We start from the raw sequence: 20,749 nt of genomic DNA, 5'->3' as shown, positions 1-20,749 counted from the left end.
ACTGTGCTATATAAACTAATAGAAAAGGAATTTATTTTTTTAACTATGAACATTGTTGCTGTCTGTGAATAAGATAAGGAACTTCAGTAAGGGCGGGGGGGAAACGTAAGCTTTCCCACAGGTCCTGTGCATAGGCAGTGAGTTGTGATGGATGCCTTTCTCGCTGTGGTCTTGTAACAGCTACCAAATGACTGGGTGGGACTATGCAAATGAGGTGGTTGTGGCCCATCAAGGGTATTGAACAGCTTGCTAATAATGCAAATAAGGTGTGTGGCACCCTTGTGGGGATGGGTCTATGCAAATAAGGTGTATGGAACCCTAACAAGTGGATCGGTCAGTTTTGCCATCGTGTTGGGCTTAAAATGAGCCATCCCAGAGGGGGACCGGGGTCTCACTACCACTGCGAAAAAGAGATGGGAGTGAAGTGCATCCTTTGGACCCCGGGGTCTCTACCAGGAGCTCCTAGGCCCAGAACGCAGAGAGAGAGAGCTGTAACACTGGAGACAGCGCAAGATGGTGAAAAGCAGCTGCAGAGAAACGACAGCAGCAAAACCAGGAGACCTACACAAGACAGCCCAGTAGGCTTCCCAGCCCACAGAACAAGGCAGTTATAGTAGGCTTGCCGACCCATGGAGGGAGAGCGCTGAGCACCTTTAGGCCGAGGCTAACTGGTGGAGTGGGGTGCCCCTGGGGTGGAACTAAAGAGCTTTGTAACACTTGCCCAAGCGGGGCAAAGCCAGGGCCAACCCAAGAGGCCTGAGAGGCCTGAGGGGCTGAGGGCCAGGAAGAGGCTGGTCTGTGGGCATGGCCGAGAAGCTGTCCTGACCAAAGAACTGTATCCTGAGTCATTCCTGATCTGGAATTGTAACCTGTTACTTCCCTAATAAACCCCATAACTGTGGCTATGGTCTGTGAGTTCTGTGTGGCCATTGCAATGAATTATTGAACCCAGCAGAGAGGTAGAGAGTGCCATGGGAAGGACGACTGGTGTCAGAATTGGTATAAAGGTTAGAGAGAGGAAGTGTGTCTGACCTCTGCCTCATAGGGATCAGCCTTGGGCTGTTGATCTTGATTCTCCTTCCCCTTTGAGAATTTAGAGGAAGGCAGATGGCCCCGCCTCGCCATTTTTACAGGTAGAGCGTTCCATGAGAATAAGTCTTCCACTTGCCTGTCAGTTCTTCTTTGCCGAAGTTGTAGGAAGAGCCATCTGGCTATTAGGACCCTTTACTTTAACTGACCACCCTGACTGAAACTCTAGGGTAAGATTAAGATGGATTTAGTACCCAGACATGGCTGTTGCATTGAGACCCCAAAACCCATTGCCGTGGAGTGGATTCCGACTCATAGCAACCCTGTAGGACAGAGTAGAATTGCCCCACAGTTTCCAAGGAGTGCCTGATGGATTTGAAGTGCTGACCTTTGGTTAGCAACCCTAGCATTATCCACTACCCCACCAGGGTTTCTGCATTAAGGCCAGAATTGGGCAGAAGTCAAGGTGTGGTTTCACTAGGTCATCATCCCTGCCACTGGGTCGCTGACCATCTTCCCATACAGCCCTGCTTCGGCCTGCAAGGAGGGCGCTTCTGCCAGCGTGAGCGTTTCTCAGCGGAGCCCTAGGTGTTGGGAAGACAGCCAGCCAGCTCTGACCCATTCCCTGTTTTGTCTGTCTTGCCGTGCTGCAGGTGACATCAGTTGCAAGGGGATGACCGAGCGCATTCATAGCATCAACCTTCACAACTTCAGCAATTCCGTGCTCGAGACCCTCAACGAGCAGCGCAACCGTGGCCACTTCTGTGACGTGACGGTGCGCATCCACGGGAGCATGCTGCGCGCCCACCGCTGCGTGCTGGCCGCGGGCAGCCCCTTCTTCCAGGACAAGCTGCTGCTGGGCTACAGCGACATCGAGATCCCATCGGTGGTGTCGGTGCAGTCAGTCCAAAAGCTCATTGACTTCATGTACAGCGGCGTGCTGCGCGTCTCGCAGTCGGAAGCCCTGCAGATCCTCACGGCCGCCAGCATCCTGCAGATTAAAACGGTCATCGACGAGTGCACGCGCATCGTGTCCCAGAATGTGGGCGACGTGTTCCCCGGGATCCAGGACTCGGGCCAGGACACGCCGCGAGGCACTCCTGAGTCAGGGACGTCGGGCCAGAGCAGTGACACCGAGTCGGGCTACCTGCAGAGCCACTCGCAGCACAGCGTGGACAGGATCTACTCAGCGCTGTATGCGTGTTCCATGCAGAACGGCAGCGGCGAGCGCTCCTTCTACAGTGGTGCAGTGGTTAGCCACCACGAGACGGCACTTGGCCTGCCCCGTGACCACCACATGGAAGACCCCAGCTGGATCACACGCATCCACGAGCGCTCACAGCAGATGGAGCGCTACCTGTCCACCACGCCCGAGACCACACACTGCCGCAAACAGCCCCGGCCCGTGCGCATCCAGACCCTGGTGGGCAACATCCACATCAAGCAGGAGATGGAGGATGATTACGACTACTATGGACAGCAAAGGGTGCAGATCCTGGAGCGCAATGAATCCGAGGAGTGCACAGAAGACACCGACCAGGCCGAGGGCACCGAGAGTGAGCCCAAGGGCGAGAGCTTCGACTCCGGCGTCAGCTCCTCCATAGGTACGGAGCCCGACTCGGTGGAGCAGCAATTTGGGGCCGGGGCGGCACGGGATGGCCAGGCTGAACCTGCGCAGCCTGAGCAGACCACGGAAGCCCCTGCGGAGGGTGGCCCGCCGCCGCACCAGCTAGAGACAGGCGCCTCCTCCCCAGAGAGAAGCAACGAGGTAGAGATGGACAACACGGTCATCACTGTCAGCAACAGCTCGGACAAGAGCGTCTTACAGCAGCCTTCGGTCACCACGTCCATTGGGCAGCCATTGCCAAGTACCCAGCTCTACTTACGCCAGACAGAAACCCTCACCAGCAACCTGAGGATGCCTCTGACCTTGACCAGCAACACACAGGTCATTGGCACAGCCGGCAACACCTACCTGCCGGCCCTCTTCACCACCCAGCCCGCGGGCAGCGGCCCCAAGCCTTTCCTCTTCAGCCTGCCGCAGCCCCTGACAGGCCAGCAGACCCAGTTCGTGACAGTGTCCCAGCCAGGCCTGTCGACCTTTACTGCACAGCTGCCAGCGCCACAGCCCCTGGCCCCATCCGCAGGCCACAGCACAGCCAGTGGGCAGGGCGACAAAAAGCCTTATGAGTGTACTCTCTGCAACAAGACTTTCACCGCCAAACAGAATTACGTCAAGCACATGTTCGTTCACACAGGTGAGTGTGGGCTCCCAGGAAGCCTGGTGCAGGGGGTGGGAGGGGCTGTGGGAAGGGAGGGGAGGACAGCGGACAGGAGGGAAGGTTTGGAGTCACCTCTCAGATTTTAAGGAGACTCTGCCACAAGCCATCTTCTAGAGCCCCAACTGTGCCCCCGTCTCAGAAACAAAGCACCCTACCACCCAGAGACAAAACCACAGAAACCTGGATGGAGAAGGGCCATTTGGGAAGAAAGCCTGTTAAAGAACTTACAGATACATGTCCCTTCTAGGCATGGGAGTCTGTAAAACATTCTTTGATTCTAGGTACTTAGAACTGGAAAAGTCTTTGGAAGTCACATATTCCAGTCACCTTAGTTTTACGGATCCAAGGTGCCCAGGCAGAGCAGGAATGAGAGACTTAGTCTGTAGCAAGTTCTCTCTGAGCCATTGTCACGAAGAGGCCACAGAAAGTCGAGTACAAACTTGAGCTGCATTCGTGGTCCCTAAAATGAGGAGGGGTGATAGGCTCACTCTCTTCTCTATTGATTATCGTCTTTTCCACATCTAGAAGCTACGTTAGAACAGGACTATAGACTGACTGGGATACATTCAGAGGAACAATGATGAGGGTGGGGAAGGGATACAAAACCATGACTGAAGGTCCTAGAGATGTTCAGCTTGCAGAAGAGAGGACTCGAGATATCATATAAGTCATTGTCAAGGTTTCGAGTATCAAAGCAGCATAATGTAGTGCGTAAGAGCTTGAGCTCTGGTGTCAGACTGACTGGGTGTGAATTCAGCCTTAGCCATAACCGAATTTGTCATCTTGGGACAATTACTTAACCCTCCTACACTTGAGTTTACTTGTCTACAATGTAGGGATAATAGTGATACACATTCCTTTTGGTGTTGATTCAAGGGTTACGTGAATTTATACGTGAACTTCTAACTTAGAATAGTTCCTGTCACATAATAAATACTCTGTGAATGGTAGTTATTATTATTATTAAGATGGTTGGGAGGAAGAGACATGAAGCTTATTCTGACTCCAAAAGGTAGAACTGGAACAGTGATTGGAATCTGTAAGGAGGTTTTTTCAATTCAATACAAGAAAAAGTTTGTCAGCAGTCAGAGCTGCTCTCAGATGGGATAGACTGCCTCCAAAGGGAGTGAGTCCTCTGTAATTGGAAGTGTTCAAGGAGAGACTGAGTGAACATTTGGTAGGGGTGTTACGGGGGGGAGTCATTCAGCAGGTGGGTTGTTGGGCGAGATGGTGTCCCATTCCCTGACTCTGTGGTTCTGGAGCCAAGATCTCCTCCCTCCCACCCAATGCTCTTTCCTGGCTCCATACAGACAGGACAGGCATAGAGAGTGGGAACGCCACAGATGTTTTCCACATCGATGACCGCCTGTGTGACTTGATCCCACGCAGATTCTCTTGTTCCTAAAAATACCTGCCCCCAGTGATGCTTACAATATTTGGAGTTTCTATCATGAGTGTCCCTCTTCTAGTAAACCACTGATCCCAGAATATCCCTGTTAAATGACAGTTAAGTTGCCTGAGAAAACAAACCAGTTTCTCAAAGCAACCTTGTGTCTCAGGTCAGGAATCTGAGGGGTAAGACATAAATCAGATAAGTTTAAATTGGGGAATAGATGGGAAGAAGAATAGACAAGCTACCCAGCGTGGAAGTGAACAACCGAAATGGAACATGACTTAAGAAGAACATGGCCTTCTTTGCAGTTCTACTTAAGTTGAAACATTATGTCAGTCAATATTTGTGTCTTCATGGGAATCAGTGGGTCTTAAAGATGATAATTTTCACGCCTCCAAATGAACATAGTGATTCACTACTGAATTTAGAAAGAAAACCAGGTAGTAGTGAATTGCTGTGTTTATTGGGGGTAAACATATACATTAACAACTTAAGCTTAGTCAAGGAAAATTTTCCGTGTGGTATGGGTATTACGGTTATTACGTGCTTTAATCAAATGGTAATATTTTTTATTTATGTAGCAATTCATGGTTTACAGAGTGCTGTCACATATATTATGTCCTGTGATCGTCTGAATAGTTGTCTTACAATCAAATTAAGGATTAGAGGGGAAAATAGACCATTTGTAGAACAATCACTTGTCTTCTTAGCCAAAGTTTGCATGGCTGGTCTTGGATTAATAAACATATCTGACTCTCCCCTTCTGTACATCACTTCATGACACAGGATATCAAAGTCACACACTCCATTAGATTACATATTGAAATAAGCCTCTAAACTTACCACATGAAATTTTCAGTGTACTATCAAAAGTTGTCTTTTCCATCCACAAATACATTTCTCCAGTGCAAGATTCTGAGGTAAACCCAAATTGACTAGATTTGCCCCTGGTTAAAACCAGCAATATTTGCCCATTTAGACATCATAAATGCAAAAACTAAAAGTAAAGTCATTTTATAAATTTGAGTTGTGCTCCTAGTGTGGTCTTCACATCTCTAGGAAACTATGACGGTCCTCAGTAAACTGTGTATTGGTGTGTATAATATGGCCACATTTGAGAACAATTAGCCATGTGCATTCGCCACTCAAGCACCTCGTTTAAAAGAAGCAACACTCTTCACGCACCCCGTAATCATTTGCCAGTGGCCATTTGGAAGGACCATCTATCTGGCTGTTGAGACTCTTGTGCAGCTGAAAGCATCCATAATTAACAAAGTTTAAGAATAATTGGTCCAGATCTTCAGAAGGAAGACCACCTGAGTACATAGAAGTAACCCAGGGCCTGTTTCCAAACAAGGTGCTTTCCAATTTCTTAGGAAAAAAAAAATTGTTTTTTTAAATGAGACCTCACAACTTGCCAGAAGCATAGCAGAGTCCTTAACTCTTAGGACATGTTTGAAAGCAAGAGAATTAGAGAAAAAGCAAAGATCACAGAAACCATCCTGTCATGCCACAAAGCAGGGCTCCTCCACAAGAGAAAAAACAAGAATGAAAAGAAAGGACTAGGAATGGAAAGGAAATATGGAGGATGTAAGAAGATTAAACCTTGGAGTCAAAGAGGATCTAGAAGGCAAGCCATAAAGAAAATTCAGAGATAACCCTGGAGTAAACCGACTCATAACGATCGATGTGGTCCCCATACCAAATCAAAACCCAAGCCTGATGCTGAGGAGTATAGCAATCAATGTGGTCCCCATACCAAAACAAACAAACAAAAAAAAAATCTACTGCCCTCAAGTTAATTCTGACTCATAGTGATCCCATGGGACAGAGTAGAACTACCCCATAGAGTTTCCAAGATGTGCCTGGGGATTCAAACTGCCAACCTCTTGGTTGGCAGCTATTGCACTTAACCACTCTACCACCAGCGTCCCCATACCAGCAGCATGGAAATTAATGGGCCCCACCTGAGAGCACCCGAATCAGACTCTGGGGCTGTAGCAGGTGATTTGGAAACCCTGGTGGCGTAGTAGTTAAGTGCTACGGCTGCTAACCAAAGGGCTGGCAGTTCAAATCCACCAGGTGCTCCTTGGAAACTCTATGGGGCAGTTCTACCCTGTCCTACAGGGTTGCTATGAGTCGGAATCGACTCGACAGCACTGAGTGGTTTTTGGCAGGTGATTCTGATGCACACGCTAAAGAGCTAATCACTCCCCTAGAGGGGCGGTTCGGAGGACCTGGGCATCAGGTTTCTTTTGTTATGTAACCTTGTTCTGTAAAATTCCATTAACAAGAGTCTATGTGTTTGGAACCAATAAGTCAGAGTTACAGATAACAGCTTGATTTGATAGTGTATAAATTATATATGGAAGCAAATCTCTCATGTACGAGAGGTAAGCCAAGTCTTTCAACCTGCACAGGTACCACGGTAAACATACATCTCATGGCACATAGCAGCACTAACTTGTATTATCATTATATGGTTGCCCGCTAGGATGTAAACTCTGTGAGACCAGAAGCAGTTACACACACACACTTACACACATGTATATGTAGATACCTTATACTTCAATGCACCCAGCATAATACCTTGCACATAATAGACGCTTGCTAAATACCTGATGCATTAATGAACCAAATCCTTCCCTGATGATGTCTGATCACTTCCAAAAGGATGAGGGGTTTATTTCCATGGAGTTGTTTATTGATTTTATGATCTAACCCCACAGGAATAGTACAAAAATACGTATTTACCTATTTTTACATTAAGGACTTTCTCCAAGAATATAAATACGTTTTAAATACCACGTTCTATTTGTGCTAACCGTGCTCTGTGTAACAAAACAGCACACATAAAAATATGAAAAATGACCAGGATGGCATTTGTCTCTAGTTGTAGGGTCGACAGATATAGCAAACAAAATACAGGATGCCCAGTTAAATTTGAATTCCGTATACACAATTATAGTATGTGTCCCATGCAATATTTGGGGCATAAATATACTACAAAAATATTCATTGTTTTATATGAAATTCAAATTCAACGGGGTGTCCTATACTTTATCTGACAACTCTATCAAGCTGCAGCATTCTTTTAAGACTCATTTAGGACTTCTTGCTTTAAAATCTATAGATGAATACAGGTTAGCATATGTATCTGCCTCTAACAAATGTTTGTTGAATGAGATAACTTCTGGGGATATTAATATCTGTCCCACTCATAAAGTTGTAACAAAAGTCAGGTAATGTGGATGAAGTGCCCTAAGATCTTCAAAATTCTGTTTAACATCAAAATATTTTAGTTGTCACTGAAGCCACAGACGTTTTGTGAATGCAGCGTGTCCCCCATAGGCAACCCCTCCTAGCCAGCCTTACAATCCAGGCTGGCACCATGATAGCTTCCAGGAGCTGGGAAGAAGGGTTGTCAGGTGATTACACCATCTGTATCTCACGTATGGGCCCCCTTTTTTCCAGACTTCTCTGGGTGGACAGCAAACTCATAGAGCTTCATCTTACTCCATCTGCATACACTTCCGTTGCTGATACTAAAGTTTTCACAGTTTCTGTTTCTGTCTTGATTTTCCCCATTCAGAGGACCCACACTTTCAAGAAACCCTTCTGCTCTTCCTGCCAGCGGTCACCTTTCCCTATTCATGCTCTCCTCTTCCTTCCTTGCTTGCCTGCTGTCCCGCCAAGCACCTGGCTTGGTTTTCTGACCCCTTACTGTACCCCTCAAAGTTTTCCAAAGGGGAAGGTATGTGCTAGAGCTGATAATGGCGAGGCAGTGAGACTGGAAAAAGGGCTTCTGAAAAGCATTCCCAAAACAACATTCACTGAACTTCCTGCAGCCCAGGAGAGCCGGGTGAGAATGAGAAAGAATAGGAAGAATAAATGGGTTCTTGCTGAGCCCCCAGTACAGAGGTACCCGTTCAGAATTGGGAATCTCAGTCCATCCAGATCGCCTTTGCTTGAACTTCGTGAACTCAGGGCAGGGCCCTCTGTACCTCCTAATCTAAGCAGTGTCTTTCCTCGTCTTTCCTTTTTTTTCCACTTGTCAATCACGGCAGGGCGTTAGTCGCGGGTCCAGGAGAAGGAGTTGGAAAGTGGTTCTTTAGAGAGTAGGCATCCAGCAATGGAGAGAAGTATATATGTTCACCACCACCACCCTTGGAATTGTGTGGGAGCCTGCTTCCTCCTTCACTGCCTCCCCTCCTCATTCGCTTTTTGCTTTCTCTGCCTCTGATGCTCAATGGCTGCTTGCTAGGAAATTGCCCGTGGTATTTGATGACGTTTTATTCATGATACCACGCCTTGCCATTATTGTTGCTGTGTGCCAGTCAAGTCGATTCTGACTCATAGCAACCCTATATGATGGAGTAGAACTGTCCCACAAAGTTTCCTAGGCTGTAATCATTGGGGAAACAGATCGCCAGGTCTTTACTCCCACAGTGAGGCTGGTGGTTTCCGACCACCGACCTTTCAGTTAGCAGCCGAGCGCTTAACCACTGGGCCACCAGGGTTCTTCTTCTTCACGTCATTTCTCAGGTGCACCTATCATCGGTTCCCTTTTTAATTTTCCTGAAAGTGAGCATATACTCTGCTGGGCACTGTGCTAAGCGCTTTATCTCTTTAATTTTCAAAACACCTTACTGAGGTGGATACTTACTGTGTTATTCTGAAGTTACAGATAAAGAAACCAAGGCTTGAAGAGGTTCAGTAAGCTGCCTAAGTCACTCAGCCAAAGAAATGGAACTCCTATCTGACTCGCGCATCTGTATAGCCCCCAAATGGATCTTTTTAAAGTAAAGGGTCTTGTCTCATCTTTTCTCCACATATTACAATTCAAAAGTCTGCTTTTAATTTGTGTCTCTTTATAACAGGGATCAGACTTGCCATTTCCTGGTCATAGGCTCAGACCCGGAAAGCCATCCACGGCTGCTCATCTTCTCTTTTCCTTTGTCCATTTAGAGAGCCACAACCATCTCGTGAAGAACGTTGAAAGGCCTTTGGGGATCTTTATAAGTAAAATGCAGGGAAATCATGGGGGAATTAGCATTTCTGCTGAGTGAGATTGTTTCAAAGCTATGCATATAGCAAGAAAATTTCTAGACACCAACTCATCTGAAAATACACCCCATTTCGTCAGACAACTTCCTGAAATGCCTACAATCCACCACCACAGCACCTTAGTAATTATAGCGAGCACCTTCCTTTAAGGAGCTCCCAAGTGCTTTGCAAACATTTCTCCTCATTAATTATCATACCATTTTTCTGTGGCAGGGAAGGGAACAGGATAATTTGTCCTATTTAAAATGTGGGACTGCTGATGGATCCAGTGATTAAGCAAGTTGCCCTCTGGTTACATGCTGATAGAGCCAGAAGTAGAGTCCTCAGGGTTTGTGGCCACAGGCAGAGGCCGTGATGTAACTCTTCACTGACGGGAGGGAGAACAAACCCAGTGAGATGAAAACACTGAAAAAGTAGAGGGTCACACAGATAATTAATGGCAGAACGAATACTAAAACAAAAACTAAACCCCGTGCCGTCGAGTTGATTCTGACTCATGGCGACCCTCTAGGACAGAGTAGAACTGCCCCATAGAGTTTCCAAGGAGCGCCTGGTGGATTTGAACTGCCGACCCTTTAGTTAGCAGCCGTAGCACTTAACCACTACACCACCAGGGTTTCCAATACTACATGCATACAAATCACATACAAATATATCCCACTGAGGGAAAGGATGACAACTGTGAGTAATCAATTTATAGTCAGATTAGAAGGGTGTGAAAGCAAAAAGCCTTCATCAATGACCTGGCCTAGAGAGAAAACACACTATAAAAACGTGAAAGTTTCCAACAGCAAGAACATTTTAACACAGTCAAAATTTCAACTTCCTAGTAGCCAAAATACCATCTGGAACTTAAGACACACTTTCCGTTAAAGGTGATAGATAGGTGGACATGTTTTAAAGATGGTTGGCCAACTCATCACGGCCTTCATGAGCTGTACCGAAAGCAGGATCATGGCAAAGACCAACTGAGTCCAAAGCATGTTTACAGCTGACAGTAACATACATGGACTGTCACAGCACTCTCAGGGAATCTCTCATTTCCAAAACGTTTACCTGTCAGCACTGTACTGAAGTCTGCAGCAAACTGGGAGTGTGAGCAGTGAGGTTTCCTGAAATTGTTCCCATTTAGTCTAAAAGGGAAATTTTTCTGTCTTACCCTTTGATCCTCTGGACCATACTTTCCCATAAGTGAGAATGATGAGAAGGAAAACCAGAGGAGAGCTGAGAGGAGAGAGCGCTAGGTCCAAATACTTATGAACAACTAACAGAAAAAAGTTTAAAGCTCCATAAAGCTGATTCAGAAATTTATGGAGTAATTCCTGCATGAAACAGCCAGTTATTATGATTGTGGGCTTCAAAAGATATCCTTTTATTTTTGCAATCACAAAGAAAAAGTTTTCGGATGAGATAAAGATTCGTCAAACAGACCAGGAATGTAAATCACTTTACGCTGAGTCTGGCACACGGGAGGCACTCAGTACATGGTGGTGCTGCTATGACCATAACACATTAAACCTCTTCTGTTTCATAATGGAAAAAAAATTGGAAACACAGTCAGGCATATATTTTAAATAGAAGTTAACTCGATTTTTTTTTTAATTTTATTGTGCTTTAAGTGAAAGTTTACACATCAAGTCAGTCTCTCATACAAAACCTTATATACACCTTGCTATGTACTCCTAGTTGCTCTTCGCCTAATAAGAGAGCACACTCCTTCTCTCCACCCTGTATTCCCTGTGTCCATTCAGCCAGCTTCTGTCCCCCTCAGTCTTCACATCTCCCCTCCAGACAGGAGCTGCACATATAGTCTCATGTGTCTGCTTCTCTTTAGTTCTGGATGAGTAGAGACCAATAGTTATATTACTTTACCATTTTTAACAAGCTTGATTGCTTAGTTTCTAAGCTGACAGCAAACTATAGAAGCAAACTGAGGAGAACGAAGGGCTTCTGCTATCATCCTAAGAGCAAAGAAAGAGACAGAAAAACTGTTTTAAAAATCGACCCAGGGGTTCAAAAAGCACATGGGACTGTTTAATTGGGAGGGTTGGGAGGTGAGGACAAATAGCTTTGTAATAAGAATACCCTGCAAGCATGCCCACACCGCTCCTGGTAGTTTGCAGAGTGATTTCCTGTGTGTTTCCTGTCAGCACCTGCGCAGTGAGGTAAGTAGGGCTGTATACCTCAGAGACACGTGGTGATTCATCAGAGTGGCATGCCGTGTGTGGTGCCAGGATTTGAATAGGACCATTTGACTTTGAGAGCATTGTGTTTTCCACCATCTACTCAACTCCCACACCTAACAAGTCCAGTCTGCGGCTCAGTGCAGCCAATATGGAATAGGCAATTATTTGTTAAGTTACATTTTAGGAACATCTCTGTTCAAAATAGTTAAAATTGAAAGCATAGCTCTTCAGAAGGACTTATTCCGGTGTTGGCCATGTTTTCCAGACCTATGATCAGGACATCGGCACATTCCTATACAGTATACTGAAGGTGGGGACTGTCTTCAAAGAGCCAAGCTTCATGACCACTGCCCTTAGTTTCCAAAAATTCTAGAGTCCCTTGTCCCGAAGATCTTTCCCCTCTCTTATTTCTTATATTTGTTTGATAATGTTAAGGTGAAACACATAGCTAGATCCCCTAATGATGACATTGAAAATGACTCCCCTATAGTAGCCCTAGAAACCCTGGTGGCATAGTGGTTAAGTGCTGTGGCTGCTAACCAAAAGGTCTGCAGTTCAGATCCACCAGGTGCTCCTTGGAAACCATACGGGCAGTTCTACTCTGTCCTATAGGGTTGCTATGAGTCGGAATCGACTCGAAAGCAACGGGTTTGTTTTTTTTGTTTGTTTTTACAGTAGCCCTCCCTTTTCTCCACAGAATGGCCTTTGAAGACTTTTAGTTAGGGAATACCTTGGAGCTTTCTAAGAGAGCTATTTTCTGGCATAAGAAAATGGAAAACTCTAAACTGTCCTGGCATCACTTTAAAGCAAGATCTGAACATGAGAGGCTAGGAAGGATTGGATCTTTCCAATCAAAGATGACCCATGAACCTACCAGATTTTATTTTCTTTTAATTTTTTGTTTTGTTTTTGTTTCCCGTTGTCTTGGTTTTCTGTCTCTCATTCTCCCTCCCTTGCTATGTCTCGCTGTCCTGCTTGCTGTCTCTTCCCTACATCAACAGGTGAGAAGCCCCATCAATGCAGCATCTGCTGGCGCTCCTTCTCCTTAAAGGATTACCTTATCAAGCACATGGTGACACACACAGGAGTGAGGGCCTACCAGTGTAGTATCTGCAACAAGCGCTTCACCCAGAAGAGCTCGCTCAACGTGCACATGCGTCTCCACCGAGGGGAGAAGTCCTATGAGTGCTACATCTGCAAAAAGAAATTCTCCCACAAGACGCTCCTGGAGCGACACGTGGCCCTGCACAGCGCCAGCAATGGAACGCCTCCCGCGGGCACACCGCCAGCAGCCCACGCTGGTCCCCCAGGTGTGGTGGCCTGCACGGAGGGGACCACTTACGTCTGCTCCGTCTGTCCAGCAAAGTTTGACCAAATCGAGCAGTTCAACGACCACATGAGGATGCATGTGTCTGACGGATAAGTAGTATCTTTCTCTCTTTCTTATGAACAAAACAAAACAAAAAGAAACAAACAAAAAAAGCTATGGCACTAGAATTTAAGAAATGTTTTGGTTTTGTTTTTACTTTCTGTTTTTGTTTCGTTTCATTTTGTACTACATGAAGAACTGTTTTTTGCCTGCTGGTACATTACATTTCCGGAGGCTAGGGGGAACAGTTCGTTTTCCCAGTCTCCTGCGGATGGTGGCCTTAAGGCCCGGTAGTGCTTCAGGAGGTCCACTGGTTGGATCTCTAGCTACTGGCCTCTAAATACAACCCTTCTTTACAAAAAAAATCTTTAAAAAAAAAAAAAGTAAAAAAAATTTTTTTTTCACTTGTGAAGAGCACTACAAAAATCTATAACAAAATCTAAAAGGCCTACTGTCTCTAAGTACACCGCTTGCAGTGTTTCCGTGGATGTTCTCACAATTCTGGCCGCTTGGACTTCACAGTAACCAGTGGTAACTGTGGAATATCCCTTCTGGTTGAAAACCCAGGGGAAAGGCCCTGCTGTTGTCCACCTACCACGTTGTCTGATTTCATGAAAGGGCTGTGGGGGTGGTGGGAAGGGGCAGTGGATGCGGTGGTGTGGGAAAGGCAAACGGCAGGCTTCCCTCCCAGATTCCGCTCGAGCCCACGCCCGGGCCTGCCTCCTCAGTATCCCCCGCCCCTTCAGCAGAAGCCAGGAAGACTTGAACAAGCAACAAGCAACAGTGGCTCTCGTATTTATTCAGTGTCTTCGCTGAGGCCCAGCCTCAGCACAATCAAGAGGGACTTTCATGAAAGGCAGGAATGCAGATAAAACAAAGATATCAGAGGTTTGCACCTACGTTTCTAGGTACAAAAGAAGGATTATTTCCAACAATCTTTGCAAAAAAAAAAAAGTGTCAGGATATATTCTTGTGGAAGAGAAAAAGAAAGAGAAATGGAGGGCGGGGGGATTAAAAAAAGTTCTTGAGGCTTTTTTAATTCAAAATTTTATAGAGGGGCGAAAGTGATGTTTACCAGATAGAATGCTGATTTTTTTAATATATTTACAACAGTATTTGTGTAAAAAAAAAAAACAAAAAAATGAGATTGTTAAAAGTAACTTTTTTTTTTTTTTTTTTTGGTTTTGCATACACTGCCACCAATCCCTTCTATTTTATTTCACACACGTATATATTTTTTGGTAAGTCAAGACTGTTAAGGTTAGCAATACTGCTTCCAGATAGAGAGAATAAAAGGCAACTAAAGTTATATTTGAAAGAGAGGAAGGATATTTTCTTCATATTTTTTTTTAATTTTTCTTAATTTCTATTATTTTAAGTATTGCCTGGGTTGATAAGGGCTTTCAGTGGCCCGCCCATCCCTGCTGTAATTTGAACTGCTGCTTTGTATTTTGATATGTAGTTTCTTGACTCGTAGCAAGCTTAAATTGCTCCACTGATTTTTTTTTTTTTTTTTCCAAATGACCCATCTAGAGTTTCTTTTCATCAGAGGAATGCTTATCTTTCAGAAACAGATTTCTTGCTTCTCCAAAAGTTCATTGAGATCTGATGATTCTAGAATTTCTATTAACTTTACTCTTTTCTTTGATGAAACACTAGTAGTCTAGAGGTCTTGACAAGTGAGTTCTTTTCTTTTGTGGTCAGCCAGGAGGAGGTGTTCACAGACCTCCTCGCCCTTCACAGCTGTTTAAGAGAGCGTCCTTATCAGAAGCCAGTTACAGATCAAGGTGCGTTGATGCCAAAATTACTTCCTTCCCTTCAAACTATCACCTTCAGACTATCTCCGCCATGAATGGGAAGGCACAATAAGATGACCATTCTTTGGATGATTTCTTAACCTTTGCTTTTTTGGAAAGGTTTTGGGGCAATGAATAAAAATTCATTTCCCCAACCATTGCATCATCCCTGATGCCACTCTCTCTCCCTAGTTGGGATTTCTCTCCTCGGTCCCAATCAAGATGTCATAATAGAGATTTTTCCACAATAGACAGTGTCCTGAAGGGATCCCAACTCAAATACAGGAATTCTTAAACCAAACTGAAACTCTGAAAATGATTTCATTGTTGGGTATATTTTAACACGTTTAAGGGGGTAAAAAGTCTGTCTTGAATTAGAACAGAAACACCAAACTATAATTTTTTAAAAAATGAAGAAAAAAAGAGAGTATTTTAGTTTCGAAATGACTTTGCATTTTAATTTAATTTTCCTTCTAATTTTCTTGTCAGTATTTTATTTACAAAAACTGTGCAGCAAACGAGGGAAAATCTTCCAAGGCAAGCAACTCTATAATGACTAAGTTGGTTCTATTCATAATTTTAGACATTTGATTAACTTGGCTCTCTTCCAGGTGTTTTTCATGATGTATAATAGGGTTAGAGCAACTGGAGTATATGTGACTTTGATTTGGTCTTATGGTCCTTAAGTCAATAGATACTTTGCTAGAAGTGTGAATATAGTTTTGGAAGGTTACTTGACTATGAGTATCATCAGCGTGATTTCTAAGAGGAGTTTTCCAAGGATTGTGTGTCCAGAGTTGACCTGTTCTAAAAGTTAGTGGAAACCAGCTTCAGAAATAAGAAAAAGCCCATTTCTCTACTGCTAATTTTGTTTTTTTTAATTCCGATGTTGTAAAACTCTAATATTTCCACTTAGCACCGATAGAGGGAGCATTAGTTAATTAACTATGTCATGGAATTGTTTTGATGTTTAAAAAAACAAATCATTCAACCGATGAAATAAAAAAAGAAAAGACTGAAATTCACCAATTAAGAAATCGTTCTTAAAATCTAGAGGAAAATGGCATAAAATCACTCAGCCACTCAGCATATGTTACAAACAAAAGAAGGCCCAAAGCCACTGTAAAATATTTTTAACGATTTGATAATAGCCCCTTTAAAATAGTGTCTTTATTCAAACCTCAGCAAAATTGGCAGGATTTATAATACTTCCAGAAAAGAAAATCTTGGGTGCCGTTGTGGGCCACGTTTAGCTATCTGCTTCTCAAATCTGAAGAAGACCCATTTGCCGTAATGCTGATTGGTCATATAAAAGGCTAAGCAATTGCGTTAAAATCCACCTTTTGTCATAAGACATGTAGGAGAAAGTTCCAGATGGGTTTGAGACCCCTAAGGTTCATCCATTCCCTGCAAAGGAGGTTATCTCTCTCTGTTTTTTTAATTCTTGGTAAGGAGATAAAATACTGTAGTCCATGACAGTATGACTTGTTCCTACTGTGTGTCTATTCCCCCAAAACATCTCACAGCCTAAAGTAGTCACCGGATTGTTCTCTGGAGAGAGGAAGGAGCTAGATTGGAGTGGGGCACTATGTGGTGGGTGGCGGGGCGGGGGGAAGCAGTGAAGTTGTTGTGGGGCTGTTACTGTATGTCCTGGCCTCTGAAGGAGCTGCTTTCCAAACCAACCAACATTTTAAAAAAGTAAACCAGTCTGTACCTATTTTGAAAGGATAGAGATGTTTTTAGACTGGTAATACTTACCACTGAAATTAAACAATCACAAACACCTTAGGTAGTGTAGAAGCTTGGAGATCAGATGACAAGCATGGATCCTTTCTTTCTATTGGTTTCAATTCCAAACAACCTTCTTATGTTTAGAACTTCATGCTAGAATACTGTGAGTGCTAAAATCTTTTTTGTTCTGTTTTGTTTTTTTCGGTATCCAGGAAAAAAAGATAAATAGGAAGCAAATATTCCAGATTTAAGACCTCTTAGAAAGAATACAGGAGACAAGAACTGGTATGGAAAGTAACTTTTTTCTTTTTGAGCAGTTTCTGATTTAAAAACTAAATTTGTTTAACAAGAAAAAGGAAAAAGGTCAAAGAGAAAGGATTGTCTCAATAGAGTTCATGAAGAATAAAATTTACTAATACTAAAAACATTGTAACATCTCAGAGTGGTGGGCAATTTTCTTTTTCTATTAAATACAAGGTACAAAACAAAACAAAAAAAAAGCCCTCAAATGGGTAAACTATAACCCTAAAAATGAAAGGAATTTAGAACAGGATCTGATATAAAACCTGTACATACGGGAAGAGTGAGAAATAAGCCAGGCAAACCAATCTGTTGAGTGAAAGTCTCTGTATCAGATATTTTTTTTTTTCACTATTTACTTTAATTGAGTCCTAATGTTTGCTCCTTGTAATGGTTTTACAGAATTTTCCCTCCCAAAATTCCTAATCTCTTTGTGGCAGGTCAACTCCCAATGAGTAAGCATGGTGGATAATTTCCTGCTCTTGTTTCGGCTGCAGTCCATTGCTTCTTCCCAGCCATCTTGGATGTCACAGTAGCTCCTGGTCTTAGAAAGACGTGGGTTTGCTTTGTTTAAAAGTCCTAGGGGTTTTATTTTGTATCATCACAATATTCTATAAGGAACATGAACACCCTTTCTCAGCTCGTGAATGGTGGAAATTCGTGTGTTCTGAGAATGTAAAGGTTTAGGTGTCCTCCAGGTGTGGTTCTCTCATGTGAGTCCTGTTGCCTTGACCCATGTGTGTACTTCTGTCTCACAAGCACACCAGGGGTCTGTGCCCAGCCCTACTCCACACCAGTGGTCTCCCTCAGCGCAGAAGTTGAAAAAGGCTATGTGCCCTCTACAAAACCCCTCAGATCCCTGAGACAACATAAGAAGGGCTCAGGCTGCTTTCTTGTCGAGGCTCCTCCGTAATGCTCCCAACACCTGCTGCCTTTCGGAAAGGCAAGATTGAGGTAGATCTGGTGAGGATTCACTGTGCCTGCTCTGAAACGTCCCACTCTGGTTGGAGGAGAGGTTATTTCATTAGCTGGGGCTCGGAGCAGTAGGATATGTGATTCTGCAGAAAAGGTTTCATATATCCGCCCGCCTGCCTCTGCTACAGCCAGTGTGCTGCTCCAGCGACAGGAAACACAATGAAGGTGCAACATCAGAGCAGACCCAACCGGAGATGGCCTGGGGACTTAGAACAGGAGAAAACCCTTTCTGCTGTGACCTGACTCTTAAAATAAATCTTCTAAAAGCATTCTTTAATTTAATAGCGAGTTGAAGTCCAGCTTAATGGAAGCCCTAGGAGAGAGAACAAAAGGATTGAGAAATGTATTTGGCACCCAATAATGCTAAACCAAAAACACCCAACTACAAAAGTAGGAACTTGGGCAAGAGGTATTTAGAGAAATCTCTAGGCTTTTCCATGGTTAGGGTCGACAGATTTTGTTTTGAGTGATTCTGGCTGGCTCTTAGAAACCTCTTTACTCACAAGAAAAGAACTTTATTTAAATAGCCAATTTTGACCTCCAGAAAAAAAAAATTTAAAAAGAATAATAGAACACTAAAGACAGAACCACGTGACTTGGTGACAAACAAAAGGAATGGCACACTTGAATTTCAATAGACTCCCTAATTCCATAGTAAAAGCAAGGTGACCCAATGCCTCCCAAGCCTGGGAGACAGTCCATCTGCAGTGCCTGTAGAAAGAGCGAGCTGACTCAGCCACTGGGCTTTCTGGGCTAGACAGAACTTTGAGGCTGGGAAGACAGCAGCTTCTTTCTCCTCTCTATGTTTTCATGAAAGAAAAGGGCTGTTCTCCTAGGTGCCCAGGAAATAGATAATGTGGGGTAAACTTTTCAAAAGCCATCTCTACCCTGGTGCTCAGGCTGCATAAAGAGATGAAAAGAAGGACTCAAGAGAGCTTTGGCTCTAGAAAAGAATATTTTCATGTTCCCAAGGGCTGTCTGTATAGAGTTGCCATTTCTGATAGTGCTTAAACCTACACAAGAGGAAAGGCTGTAGTGACTTAGTGTTCCTGTAAACATACAACATGGAATTACTAACCCGAAGCATCACTCTAGCACTAGGTATCAAAGTGACCAGCCTGACCAAAATACCCCAAAGATTTTTCTAGGTCTCTGAAGATTTTTCCCCCTTGGACACTGAATCTATAGCTAGGTTGTCTGGTGACATCACATCAGCAGTGTACAACAGCAGATCCCAGAGAATGGTTGTAAGACAATAGAGTTTGTTACAGTTCTTTCTAGAGGGAAGAAATAGATGAAGGCTGCATAGTTTGAGTTCCTTTTCAGAGCTATGTGTTTCCGTTTCACTGAACAAGGGTAAACAGTATCTTGCATCACCACCAACCAAAACACCTGCCGTTCCAGTAGTTTCTTCAGGCCCAGCCTGTTGTTCCATAAATTGAATACTTGCAGACTGAAATATAAACTGAAGTGACTTCAGTTAGGATCTTTTCTCAAGAAAAGAATTATTGCCTTAAATCAGAAAGCCCAGGAAAGAGGACAGAAGATAAGGTAATTGGAAAGGTGTTAAGACATGGGCATTTCTTGCTTTTTAATGGTTGCGTTATTGCAAAAATAAGTCATGAGAACCATGGAAACATAACTTTTGGGAGAGGCACCAAACTTGTCCAGAACTGGCTGCTCTCAGAAGGTGGCTGCAATTTCCTGTCTATTCTATTTCAGTGACATAGGTCTGAGCTGTGCATAAAGCAAGCATCATATTAGCTGAAGAGCGGATCCCGTAAAATGAATCACAAGTGCTTGGGATGCCAATGTTAAACCTGTCCTTAACAGGGAACACAATCGCAACAAAAGCCTTCTTCCTTGTACAGTATGTATTTCCTCAGTTTCAAAGAGCATCTGGGTTATTTGGTGGTTCTTTGTTTAAATGCAAAGTCACAGCTTTCAAGTCTTCAGTTAAGGACCATCATCTGCAGGTCAGAGGCAACTCCAGTCACAAGTATGGGAGTCCCAGCTTTTGAGATACCTAAATAGGCTGTTAAAAGTCCGTACTAGCCCTCTTTCAAGTTCAGAGGTTCCCTTGGCTCAAAATGCCTCAATGACATTCTGATGTACCTGAAACATAAATAAATAACCCTACAGGAGACATCCAAGTCTACTCCTGATGCCACAGAAGGTTATTATTGCCCAGCCCAAATCGTGGGAATTTATATGTAGATTCCAGTCATGACAGGGACTGACCCCGTCTAGGTCTAGTGTCTCAGCTGCTGTCCCAGAGGATCTGTATGAGTATACGTCACACATGTACTCACTCAGCTTGAGGTCCTCACCATACAGAACCCCTCCGTACTCAGATTCCCCACTGACAAGATAGATTCCGGAATTTCTAGTTAGGAGTCAAAGGTCTCACACATTTCATACATCTGCTGTGCTCTGTTGCCTTAGCTGGGTGCATCAGTGCTATGGGCTATCGGTGATGAGGCTTTGGGGCATTCTGAAGGAACCCAACAGTCAGTCATTTCTATGGATCCCTTTCATGAGAAACTTGAATATACTTGTGTGGAATGGAGTTCACTTACAAGATCTACACTTCTGTTGGATATACTGGTGTGTGTGTGTGT

At 44.0% G+C, this 20,749-nt stretch overlaps 1 protein-coding gene across 50 annotated transcripts in view; it reads left to right on the top strand.

The window, feature by feature from the left end:
- ZBTB20 (zinc finger and BTB domain containing 20) overlaps window positions 1–20,438 on the top strand; it is a 1,035,663-nt gene extending 1,015,225 nt beyond the window's left edge. For all 50 annotated transcript variants that reach the window (XM_064283302.1, XM_064283702.1, XM_064282699.1 and 47 more), the window contains 2 exons: window positions 1,683–3,287; window positions 12,959–20,438. In XM_064283302.1, coding sequence (XP_064139372.1) covers window positions 1,683–3,287; window positions 12,959–13,380 — 2,027 coding nt within the window. In that variant the 3' untranslated portion in view covers window positions 13,381–20,438. The remainder of the gene's footprint in view (window positions 1–1,682; window positions 3,288–12,958) is intronic.
- Window positions 20,439–20,749: the final 311 nt, after the last annotated feature.

Source organism: Loxodonta africana, chromosome 1 (genome assembly GCF_030014295.1).
Source record: "Loxodonta africana isolate mLoxAfr1 chromosome 1, mLoxAfr1.hap2, whole genome shotgun sequence".
Classification (NCBI taxonomy): Eukaryota; Metazoa; Chordata; class Mammalia; order Proboscidea; family Elephantidae; genus Loxodonta; species Loxodonta africana.
This window is presented reverse-complemented; position numbering and strand designations above follow the sequence as displayed.